This window comes from Nycticebus coucang, chromosome 10 (assembly GCF_027406575.1).
Source record: "Nycticebus coucang isolate mNycCou1 chromosome 10, mNycCou1.pri, whole genome shotgun sequence".
Classification (NCBI taxonomy): Eukaryota; Metazoa; Chordata; class Mammalia; order Primates; family Lorisidae; genus Nycticebus; species Nycticebus coucang.
In genome coordinates, this window is record NC_069789.1 from 119367124 (window position 1) to 119380026 (window position 12903).

The window sequence follows — 12903 nt, forward strand, 5'->3', positions numbered from 1 at the left end:
AACCCCACACACCAAAACAAGGAAGAGGATATTTGTTCCCAAGATTAGAAAATGTTGATGAACACATAGAGACTCATACTGTTTTCTCTGCTTTTGTGCACATATGAAAACTGAGAAATCTGGGATTGAGGTATGAGTGTGTGTAGGTAATAGATCTGTTTCTCTTTATCTCTTGGCTTTTATTTTCTCCATCTTGGCTTCATTCTCTGGCTCTTTCCTTGGAGTAGCAAAGATGGCACCCCATAGCTCCAGGCTTACATTCCACCAACTTAGCAACCCAAGGGGAAAGAGAATGTCTCCTTCCTAATCATTCCAGCAAAAGTCCAGGTGCTGATGCCCATTGTTTCTGATTGGCTGAGCAGAGATTACGAGCCTATCTCTGGGCCAATTACAGCAGTCAAGGGAATGTGGGGTTCTCACTAGCCCTTGGTCTCATGCCCATTTAGACTGAGAATGGAAACAGGGTGGTTCCCTCAAAGGAATGGGAATGTTGTTGGCTAAGGAAGGAGCATTGGATGCTGAACAAACAAAATTACAGGCATCCATTTTTGCTGTGAAACAGGAAGGCCCACTCATCAAGGTGACGGTTAGGTATTAGAGAGTCATTCTTACTCCAGGGAGTGGCAAGACACCAGCAGTAACGTGTTGTAGCCGTTCATTTGAGAATTTCAGGAGGTGAAGGTAGTGATTATAGCCCTCCCAGGGGAAGCATTTTGTAAGTTCTAGTCTGGAGTTGGAGGGAGATGAGATTTTATGTTTAATAAAAGGGAGGGTGTGTTTGTCTTATTTGTTTTCAGGTTGACTAATAATGATACAGACCTTTTAAGGGTTGTAAATATCAACTTGTCTGGGAGAAGGGGATATGTTAGATCTGAGGGCATTTCTGGGAGATGCCCACAAAACCACTGCCCAAGTTTGAGGGCAGGAATCAAGACGAGCAGGGTGCCATGAGATTCCTTATGGCAGTATTTTTCAACCTTTTTTCTCTCACGGCACCCTTGAATCTATAGTTAAACTTCCATGGCACACTTAAATTATATTGATCAAAAAAAGAGTAAAAAGTAGAATATGCTTACTGTGCTTTCAACTTCTTTTGAAAATAATTTAAAATTTTTAATGACATTTAAAATTTTTCATAGCTGGCTCGGCGCCTGTGGCTAAGGCGCCAGCCACATACACCTGAGCTGGCAGGTTCAAATCCAGCCCAGGCCCTGCAACCAAAAAATAGCCGGGCATTGTAGTGGGCGCCTGTAGTCCCAGTTACTTGGGAGGCGAGGCAGGAGACTCACTTGAGCCCAGGAGTTGGAGGTTGCTGTGACCTGTGATGCCATGGCACTCTACCCAAGGCGACAGCTTGAGACTCTGTCTCAAAAACAAAAAAAGAAAAAAAAAATTTTTTCATAGCTCACCTAAAATCCTCTCAGGGCACACGAGTTGAAAATCGCTGGTCTATACCACTAACCTCTTGCTTTCCTTACAGCCAACCTCCCCCCGACACTGGCCAAATCTCAGGTGAGCAGTGTGCGTAAGAACCTCAAGCTGCACCTGTTGAGTGTGCTGAAGCACCCTGCCTCCTTGGAATTCCAGGCTCAGATCACCACCCTGCTTGTGGACCTGGGCACACCTCAGGCCGAGATTGCCCGCAATATGCCCAGTAGCAAGGATGCCCGCAAGCGGCCCCGAGATGACTCAGATTCCACACTTAAGAAGATGAAACTAGGTGAGCTGAGGATCTGAGTGTGGGGCCTAGAGGGAGGTGGAGTGGAGGCTAACCAGGCTTAAAATGTTTTTGTTTTTGAGACAGAGGTGTTTCACTATGTTGCCCTCAGTAGAGTGCTCTGGCATCACAGTTCACAGCAACCTCTAACTCTTGGGCTTAAGCGATTCTCTTGCCTCAACCTGCCAAGTAGCTGGGATTACAGGTGCCTGCCACAATGCCTGGTTATTTTTTTGTTGTAGTTGTCATTGTTATTTGGCAGACCCAGGCCGGGTTTGAACCCGCCAGCCCCATTGTTTGTGGCCGGCACCCTAACCACTGAACTATGGGTTACAAGGCTAAAATGTTTGATTCTTTACCTAATTATTTACCTTAAACTATATGCTGAATTTGTATTAATATTATATTATAAATTATATTATGTAATATGACATATGGTAAATGATACCAAAATAGAATTATTAAAGTATATAGTACATTTAATAAATAATTATGGATTATAGGCAGTGTCTGTGGCTCAGTGAGTAGGGTGCCGGCCCCATATACCGAGTGTGGTGGGTTCGAACCCGGCCCCAGCCAAACTGCAACAAAAAAATAGCCGGGCGTTGTGGCAGGCTCCTGTAGTCCCAGTTACTTGGGAGGCTGAAGCAAGAGAATCACCTAAGCCCAAGAGCTGGAGGTTGCTGTGAGCTATAACGCCATGGCATTCTACCGAGGGTGACAAAGTGAGACTCTGTCTCTAAAAAAAAAGAAATTATGGATTATTTAAATTATATAGAAATGACTCGGCACCTGTAGCTCAAGCAGCTAAGGTGCAAGCCACATATCGGAGCTGGCGGGTTCTAATCCAGCCTGGGCCTGCCAAACGACGACAACTATAACCAAAAAATAGCCGGGCATTGTGATGGGCACCTGTAGTCCCAGCTACTTGGGAGGCTGAGACAGGAGTATTGCTTAAGCCTAAGAGTTGGAGGGTTTTTATGTTTTTTGTTTTTGTAGAGACAGAGTTTCACTTTATCGCCCTCGGTAGAGTGCTGTGGCATCATAGCTCACAGCAACCTCCAACTTCTGGGTCTAGGCGATTCTCCTGCCTCAGCCTCCCGAATAGCTGGGACTACAGGCGCCCGCCACAACGCCTGGCTATATTTTTGCTGCAGTTTGGCCGGGGCCAGGTTTGAACCCGCCACCCTCGGTATATGGGGCCGGCGCCCTGCTCACTGAGCCACAGGCGCCGCCCTTTTTGTTTTTTTTTTTGAGACAGAGCCTCAAGCTGTCCCCCTCGGTAGAGTGCTGTGGCATCACAGCTCACAGCAACCTCCAACTCCTAGGCTCCCTGTGCTCATGTGATCCTCCTGCCTCTGCCTCCCAAGTAGCTGGGACTACAGGTGCCCGCCACAACTCCTGGCTATTTTTTGGTTGCAGCCCTCATTGTCATTTGGCGGGCCCAGGCTGGATTCGAACCTGCCAGCTCAGGTGTATGTGGCGGGCACCTTAGCCGTTTGAGCCACAGGCACCAAGCCGAGTTGGAGATTGTTATGAGCTGTGACGCCACAGCACTCTACCCAGGGTGACAGCTTGAGACTCTGTCTCAAAAAAAAAAAAAAATAATAATAATAATTCATATAGAAAGGAATAAAATAAAATGTCTTCCTCTAAAAGTAACCACTCCCCAAGTATGAACACTTCCTTATGGTTTTTTTCAGGGTGCTTTATATGTCTAGAGCCCTTCTTTCCTTTGTTTTACAAATAAGTAGAATGGACAGGGTCCAGTGGCTCACACCTGTAATCCTCCCACTGTGGGAGGCTGAGGCAGGTGGATTGCCTGAGCTCAGGAGTTTGAGACCAGCCTGAGCAAGAGCAAGACCCCCATCTTTACTAAAAATAGAAAACTATCTGGGTGTTGTGGGAGGTACCTGTAGTCCCAGCTACTAGGGAGGCTGAGGGAAGAGGATCTCTGGAGCCCAGAAGTTTGAGGTTGCTGTGAGCTACGATGATGGCAGGCACTATACCCAGGGCAATAGAATAAGACTGTCTCAAAAAAAAAAAAAAAAGTTATCCATGTTTGTTTCTAGAACATTTAAAAAACTTACCTTTTTATTAAAAAAAAAAAAAAGGAATTTGGCCCAGTGGTGGTCCTGTAATCCTAGCACTCTGGGATGCAGAGGTGGGTGAATTGCCTGAGCTCACAGGTTCGAGACCAGCCTGAGCAAGAGCGAGACCCTGTCTCTAAAAGTAGCTGGGCATTGTAGCAGGCACTTATAGTCCCAGCCACTTGGGAGGCGGAGGCAAGAGACTCACTTGAGCCAAAAGTTGAGGTTCCTGTGAGCTATCATGACATGACACTCTATCAAGTTCAACAAAGTGAGACTCTTCTCTCAACAACAACAACAACAAATAGTTGTAGCACTCTGGGAGGCCGAGGTGGGTGGATTGCTTGAGTGAAGAGTTAGAGACCAGGCTGAGCAAGAGAACCTGTCTTTACCAAAACTAGTAAAACTAGCCAGGCATGGTGATATATGCCTGTAGTCCCAACTACTCTCAGTAAGCTGGGGCAAGAGGATTGCTCAAACCTAAGGGTTTGAAGTTGGTATGATGCCACAACACTCTACCCAGGGCGACAGAGTGAGACTCTTTCTAAAAGAAAAGAAAAAATTAAGTAAAATAAGGAATTGATTTTGTTATAAGGCATGCGGTAGGGATCTAACTATATTTTTCCATAGTTAAACGTACTAAGCAGAATGTTCTGTAGCATGATTTATTTTCATTTAGTTGGTTTTTGGTTTTATTTTTTTGAGACAGTCTCACTTTTTCACCCTCAGTAGAGTGCCATGGTATTGCAGCTCACAGCAGCCTCCAACTCTTAGACTCCAGTGATCCTCTTGCCTCAGTCTTTTATTTTTAGTAGAGATGGGTCTCACTCTTGCTCCGGCTGGTCTTGAACTCCTGAGCTCAAGCAATCCACCCTCGGCCTCCCAGAGTGCTAGCATTATAGCCACCATGCCTGGCCTTTCATTTAGTTTCATCTGTAGTTCTTTCTATGTCTGCACATAGAAATCTGCATTCTTTTTAATGATGGCTTAATAATCTGTAGTGCACATGGACACTTTAACCAGACCTCTGTTAAAAGTAGAAAGATTGCTATAGTATACCCATCTTGTGTGTATCGTATCTAATCAAATGATAGATTCCTAGTGATGGGGTTGCTGGGGCAAAGGGTTTGCACATTTAAAGTTATTTTTTGTCTATCAATTCTATTTTTCTATTTCTTTAAACTTCTTTATTTTGAACTTAGACACTAGTTATAAAAACAGTACTGAAAACTATGTACTCTTCACAAGGCGTGGATTATACATTGCACTTAGTTGGCATGTCTCTCAAATCACTTCCTCAGCTATCCTTTGTCTTTCATGACAGCATTGTTGTGAAGAAGTCCAGGACAGTTGTTTGGTGGAATGTTCATCCTTTTGGGGTTGTCTGCTCTTGCCTTTTAATTGGATTCAAGTTATGTACTTTTTTTTTTTTTTTTTTTTTTTGTAGAGACAGAGTCTCACTGTATCGCCCTCGGGTAGAGTGCCGTGGCATCACACAGCTCACAGCAACCTCCAGGTCCTGGGCTTAAGCGATTCTCTTGCCTCAGCCTCCCGAGCAGCTGGGACTACAGGCGCCCGCCACAACGCCCGGCTATTTTTTGGTTGCAGTTTTGGCCGGGGCCGGGTTTGAACCCGCCACCCTCGGCGTATGGGGCCGGCGCCCTACTCACTGAGCCACAGGCGCTGCCCCAGGTTATGCACTTTTGACAGGAGTACTTCAGAAGTGATACCCTGGCCCTTGCTTACATGGGACCGGGAGCCGCATGACATTTAGCTCACAGCAACCGCAAACTCCTGGGTTCAAGTGATCCTTCTGCCTCAACGTCCTGGGTTCAAGTGATCCTCCTGCCTCAGCCTCCTGGGTAGCTCTGGGACTATAGATGCCCACCATGATGCCCAGCTACATTTTATTTTTTTAGTGGATACAGGGTCTTGCTCTTGCACAGGCTGTCCTCGAACTTCTGAGCTCAAGCAATCCTCCCGCATTGGCCTCCCAGAGTGTAAAGATTATAGGCATGAGCCACCATGCCTGGCCACAAAACATGCTCTCTTAATAGTATTTGGGGGGTTTTGTTTTGAGTTTTTGCATTTCCTGATTCCTGGGAAAATTGAACACTATTTTAAAAATAGAAGTTTTTAAATAATAAGTTTCCATGGAATTATTACTTGATCTTTTTTGTTAATAATACTGTCTTCTTGGTGGGGGCGGCGCCTGTGGCTCAGTGACTAGGGCACTGGCCCCATATACCAAGGGTGGTGGGTTCAAACCCAGCCCCAGCCAAACTGCAACATAAAATAGCTGGGTGTTGTGGTGGGCGCCTGTAGTCCCAGCTACTTGGGAGGCTGAGGCAAGAGAATCGCCTAAGCCCAGAAGCTGGAGGTTGCTGTGAGCTGTGTCACGCCATAGCACTCTACTGAGGGCAATAAAGTGAGACTCTGTCTCTAAAAAAAAAGAAATAATAATACTGTCTTCTTGGAACTTACTCTGTTCAGCTGGAGTGATATGCCTTAATTCCATTTCTCAGATGAGAACTGAGGCCCAGAAAGAGGGAGGTAGTCGCCCAAGGTCATATGGCACTTTGAGGCCAGAAGCAGGGCTGCAGTGTAGATCTGCATCCACTGTCACAGTGCTGCTTCTCTTTGCTGGGGCTGGCTGGAGGCAGGGACCACCTGGAATTCCCAAGCAGAGTAAGGGCTGCTGCTTTCTTTAGGGCCAGCATCTTCTTCTCCTTCCCTCCCTCAGAGCCCAACCTGGGGGAAGATGATGAGGACAAAGACTTGGAGCCAGGCCCGTCAGGGACTTCAAAGGCTTCAGCCCAAATCTCAGGCCAATCAGACACAGATATTACTGCCGAGTTCCTGCAGCCTCTACTGACGCCCGACAACGTGGCAAATCTGGTAAGGATGGGGCCCAGTTGTCCCTGGGGTAAAGAGGAAGGATCTCATCCATTCCCCTACCTCTTGTATACTGTCCACCTCCTCCCGATGACCTCACTTGCTTCCTGGCACTGGCCCCCTTAAACCTCCTCTTGTCAGTTTGGAGACTTAGCTTTCTTTTTTTTTTTTTTTTGAGACTGAGTCTCACTGTGTCACCCTTGGTAGAGTGCTGTGGTGTCACAGTTCACAGCAACCTCAAACTCTTGGGCTTAAGCAATTCTCCTGCCTCAGCCTTCCAAGCAGCTGGGAACACAGGCGCCTGCCACAAAGCCTGGCTATTTGTTGTTGTTGTTGCAGTTGCCGTTGTTGCAGCTGGCCTGGGCCGGGTTCAAACCTGCCACCCTTGGTGCATGTGGCCTGCACCCTGCCAACTGAGCCACGGGCACTGCCTGAGACTTAACTTTCTTTTTTTCTGAGATAGTCTCACTTTGTTGCCCTTGGTAGAGTACTGTGGCATCACAGCTTACAGCAACCTCAAACTCTCAGGCTTAAGTGATTCTTGCCTTAGCCTCCTGAGTAGCTGGGACTATAGGCACCTGCCATAACGCCTGGCTACTTTTTGTTTGTTTGTTTGTTTTGCTTTGTTTTAGAAGACTGAAGTTTATTTATTTATTTTGAGTCAGTCTCACTTATGTTGCCCTCCGTAGAGTGCCGTAGCATCACAGCTCACAGCAACCTCAAACTCTTGGGCTTAAGCAATTCTCTTGCCTCAGCCTCCCAAGTAGCTGGGACTACAGGTGCCCACCACAACGCCTGGCTATTTTTTTTGTTTGTTTTTAGCAGGCCGGGGCTGGGTTTGAACCCACCAGCCCTGATGCATGTGGCCGGCACCCTACCTACTGAGCCGCTCCAAGACTTAGCTTTCTAAAGTACAAATCATGGTGCTCCCTTGCTGAAATCTCTTCTCTGGCTTTCTATTTAAATGAAATTTAAATAGGTTAAATTCAACTTGCATTAGTAGGCCCTGTCTGATCTGGGTTCTGTTAAGTCATTCTGCCTTTTCCATCATCTCTCAAGGAAACTGTCCTTTTCAAATTTTTTGCCATGAAGTTGTTCATAGTATTCTTTTACATTTATAAAAATACCTGCTGTCTCTGTAGTAGTGTGCTCTTTTTTTTTTTTTTTTTTTTGTAGAGACAGAGTCTCACTGTACCGCCCTTGGGTAGAGTGCCGTGGCGTCACACGGCTCACAGCAACCTCTAACTCTTGGGCTTACGCGATTCTCTTGCCTCAGCCTCCTGAGCAGCTGGGACTACAGGCGCCCGCCACAACGCCCGGCTATTTTTTTGTTGCAGTTTGGTCGGTGCCGGGTTTGAACCCACCACCCTCGGCATATGGGGCCGGCGCCCTACTCACTGAGCCACAGGCGCCGCCCTTTTTTTTTTTTTGCAGTTTTTGGCCAGGGCTGGGTTTGAACCCACCACCTCTGGCATATGAGGCTGGCACCCTAGTCCTTTGAGCCATAGGCACCGCCCAATGTGCTCATTTTTGTTCTTAGTACTGTGTCCAATCATGCCAAAGATTTGCTTATTTTCAGTTATTTCAAAGAATTGATTCTTTGCTGTTGCCTAGGCTGGTTTCAAACTCTTGGGCTTAAGGGATCTCTAGTCTGCAACCAGCTCTGTTGCTTTTCTTTTAGAACCTTTTGCTTTATTTCTGTTGCCTTTATTTTTTTCCTGCTACTTTCTTTGAATATTTTTCTCCATAAAGTTACAAGTTAAATGATTGACTGATTAATTTCTAGTCCTCTTTTTCAATTAAGCATTTAAGGATTGAATTTTCCATCTAAGTACCATTTTAGCTGCATTATAGTAGTTTTATTATCTTCTGTTCTAATTATTTTATTATTTAGAGTGTATATTTAAAGTTCCAAATGTGTAGGGAGTTTGAAATTATCTTTTGTTAACAATTCCTAAAAAAAAAAAAAAAATTTCTAACACCCATGGATGCATTCTTTTTTGTTTGCTCGTTTTTTTGTTTGTTTGTTTTTTGAGACAGTCTCAACCTGTCACCCTGGATAGAGTGCCTGTGAATCACAACTCACAGCAACCTCAAACTCTTGCCTCAGCTTCCCAAGTAGCTGGGACTACAGGCACCCGCCACAATGCCTGGCTATTTTTTTTTGTTGCAGTTGTCATTGATGTAGCTGGCCTTGGACAGGTTCGAACCTGCCAACCTCTGTGTATTTGGCTGGTGCCCTACGCACTGAGCTACAGGTGCTGCCCTGTTTGCTCATCTTTTTTTTTTTTTTTGAGACAGAGTTTCACTTATTAACCCTTGGAAGAGTGCCATGCTGTCACAGCTCACAGCAACCTCCAAATCCTTGGGCTTAGGCGATTCTCTTGACTCAGCCTCCCGAGTAGCTGGGATTACAGGCGCCCACCCCAACGCCCGGCTATTTTTTGTTGCAATTTGGCCGGGACTGGGTTTGAACCCACCACCCTTGGTATATGGGGCCGGCACCCTACTCACTGAACCACAGGCGCTGCCCCTGTTTGCTCATCTTTTTAAGTCAATTCCCAGTCCATATAGTCTTCATTGAACCTTCACTGAGCCTTCTCCCATACCTGGAATACATATCCTTCCCACCGAAAGACACTCCCTACACCAGGCTTCTTCCTACCCGCCTCTCAGTTTTTTGGAGACAGAGTCTCACTTTGTCACCTTTGGTAGAGTTCCATGGCATGATAGTTCATAGCCGCCTCAAACTCTTGGTCCCAAGTGATTCTATTGCCTCAGCCTCCCAAGTAATTGGCACTACGGGCGCCCACCGTAACGTCCAGCTATTTTTAGAGATGAGGTCTCATTGTGGCTTAGGCTGGCCTCAAACCTGTGAGCTCAGGCAATCCACCTGCCTTGCCTCCTAGAGTGGTAGAATTACAGGGGTGAGCCACCATGTCCTGCCACTCCACTCAGTTTTCAACCAAGGTGTTACTTCCCTGGGAAGCCAAAACCTTGTGTGCCCTCCTGATGCAGCACATGGAACCATGCACTTCCCTCTCAAGCACCACACTGTATCATTGCTCATTTTCTCCCTGGCTTCCCTTAGAGCAGTGGTTTTCAACCTGTGGGTCGCGACCCACAGGAACTGTATTAAAAGACCGTGGCATTAGGAAGATTGAGAACCACTGCCTTAGAGGCTGAGCTCCAGGAGAGTGGGCCTAGGTCAGTCTTAGTTTGGCCCTAATGTTGGCCAACGTTGGTCTGGGCTTCCCGCAGGTCCTCATCAGCATGGTGTACCTGCCTGAGGCCATGCCCGCCTCCTTCCAAGCCATCTACACGCCTGTGGAATCAGCAGGCACTGAAGCTCAGATCAAGCACCTGGCTCGGCTCATGGCCACACAGATGACGGCTGCAGGATTGGGGCCAGGTCAGTGTCTCCTAGAGCTGATTTGGGCCGGAAGCTGATAATTATGGCTACTGGGTTCTCCTTACTGGAAAAAAGGCTCCTCTTGGTGCAGATGAAAATCAAGTGAGAGCTAACATGTAAATAATTACGGGTCCCATGGATAGAATGAGTGCTCAGTATTTTCTGGTCCTTTGCTTTGAAATCCAACAGACCTAAGTTTGACGTCTTGTTGAACCAGACCTGCCTCATCAACCTAGCAGCTCTGTGACTTCGGTTGAATTACTTAACCTCTCTGAGCCTCAGAGTTTTTCCCCATTTTAACAGTACTATTGAAGTATAGAATATGTACAGTGAAATGCACAGCTCTTAAGTGTATACCTTAGTGAATTGTTAGAAAGTAAACATACTAGTATAATGACTACCCAGTTCAAGATTCAGGTTGAATACACCTTATCCAAAATACTTGGGAACAGATGTGTTCCTGATTTTGGATGTTTTGGGATTTTGAAATATTTACATATGAGATATCTCGGGGGGGCGGCGCCTGTGGCTCAGTCGGTAAGGTGCCGGCCCCATATACCGAGGGTGGCGGGTTCAAACCCGGCCCCAGCCAAACTGCAACCAAAAAATAGCCGGGCGTTGTGGCGGGCGCCTGTAGTCCCAGCTACTCGGGAGGCTGAGGCAAGAGAATCGCTTAAGCCCAGGAGTTGGAGGTTGCTGTGAGCTGTGTGAGGCCACAGCACTCTACCGAGGGCCATAAAGTAAGACTCTGTCTCTACAAAAAAAAAAAAAAGAGAGAGAGAGAGAGAGAGATATCTTGGGGATGGGACCCACCTCTAAGCATAGAATTCATTTGCTTTTTTTTTTTTTTTTTTTTTTTTGTAGAGACAGAGTCTCACTTTATGGCCCTCGGTAGAGTGCCGTGGCATCACACAGCTCACAGCAACCTCCAACTCCTGGGCTTAAGCGATTCTCTTGCCTCAGCCTCCCGAGTAGCTGGGACTACAGGCGCCCGCCACAACGCCCGGCTATTTTTTGGTTGCAATTTGGCCGGGGCCGGGTTTGAACCCGCCACCCTCGGTATATGGGGCTGGCGCCTTACCGACTGAGCCACAGGCGCCACCCTGCTTTTTGTTTTTTATTTTCTTTTCCTAAGACAGAATCTCACTGTGTTACCCTTGGTAGAGTGCCATGGCATCATAGCTCACAACAACCTCAAACTCCTGGGCTCAAGCAATTCTCTTGCTTCAGCCTCCCAAGTAGCTAGGACTGCAGGTGCCTGCCACAATGCCTGGCTATTTTTAGAGACGGGGTCTCACTCTTGCTCAGGCTGGTCTCAAGCCTGTGAGCTCAGGCAGTCCACCCGCCTTGGCCTCCCAGAGTGCTAGGATTACAAGTGTGAGCCACTGCACCTAGCCATTTGCTTCTTATATACATCATACACATATCCTGAAAGTAAATTCATATGATATTTTTAGTCCTTTTATGCATGAAACAAAGTTTTTCACTGTGTTTTGAGTGTAACCTGTCACCTGAGGTCAGGTGTGGAATTCCCCATTCATGGCATCGTGTTGACATTCAAGTTTCAGATTTTGGAGTTCAGATTTTGAAATCGGGCATTGTGGCAGGCGCCTGTAGTCCCAGCCTAATTTATATAAAGCACTATAGAAAGTTCTTTCTTGGGCGGCACATGTGGCTCAGTGAGTAGGGCGCCAGTCCATATACTGAGGGTTGTGGGTTCAAACCTAGCCCTGGCCAAACTGCAACAAAAAATAGCTGAGCGTTGTTGCAGGTGCCTGTAGGCCCTGCTACTCGGGAGGCTGAGGCAAGAGAATCACCTGAGGCCAGGAGCTAGAGGTTGCTGTGAGCTGTGATGCCACAGCACTCTACCCAGGGTGACAAAGTGAAACTCTGTCACTAAAACAAAAAACGAAAGTTCTTTCTTGCTCCTTTCCATTCAGCAGTCAGAGTATCCTAACTCCAGAGAAAACCACAGCAACCTCAACTGTTCCGATTTTTGTCTCCTTTCCTGTTTCTTTTTTTTTTTTCTTTTTTGAGACAGAGTCTCAAGCTGTTGCCCTGAGTAGAGTGCCATGGTGTTAACAGCTCACAGCAGCCTCAAACTCTTGGGCTTACGCGATTCTCTTGCCTCAGCCTCCCAAGTAGCTGGGACTACAGGTGCCCACCACAACACCCAGCTATTTTTAGAAATGGGGTCTGGCCCTTTCTCAGGCTGGTCTCAAACCTGTGATCTCAGGCAATCCACTCACACGGCTATTTGTTTTGTGATTACAGTTGTCATTGTTGTTTACCATGCCCTGGCCAGGTCCAAACCCACCGGCCTTGGTGTATGTGGCTGGCACCCTACCCACTGAGCTACGGGCACCACTGTCCTTTCCTGTTCTTGAACTTTATATAAATGGGATCACAAAGAGTTTGGCCTCTTTTGTTCATTATAATTTGAGAGTCATCCATATTGTCATTTGAATTAGTTGCTTATCTTTTACTGCTAAGTAGTATTCCCTTATGTGAATACACAACTATTTATCTACACTCCTATTAATGGACTTGTGACTTATTTCCACTTTCGGGCCATTGTAAATAAAGCTGCTGTGGACTTTTTTTTTTTTTTTTAGAGACAGAGTCTCACTTTGTCTCCCTCAGTAGAGTGCTGTGGCATCACCATTCACAGCAGCCCCCAGCTCTTGGGCTTAGGCGATTCTCTTGCCTCAGCCTCCCAAGTAGCAGGGACTACAGGTGCCCACCACAGTGCCTGACTATTTTTTGTTGCAGTTTGGCTGAGGTCAGGT

The 12903-nt window shown here is 46.6% G+C and overlaps 1 protein-coding gene across 3 annotated transcripts in view; it reads left to right on the forward strand.

The window, feature by feature from the left end:
* The window catches only part of SYMPK (symplekin scaffold protein), a 46392-nt gene that overhangs the window by 15632 nt on the left and 17857 nt on the right, over positions 1 to 12903 (forward strand). For all 3 annotated transcript variants that reach the window (XM_053607827.1, XM_053607825.1, XM_053607826.1), the window contains 3 exons: positions 1481 to 1720; positions 6551 to 6705; positions 9964 to 10114. In XM_053607827.1, coding sequence (XP_053463802.1) covers positions 1481 to 1720; positions 6551 to 6705; positions 9964 to 10114 — 546 coding nt within the window. The remainder of the gene's footprint in view (positions 1 to 1480; positions 1721 to 6550; positions 6706 to 9963; positions 10115 to 12903) is intronic.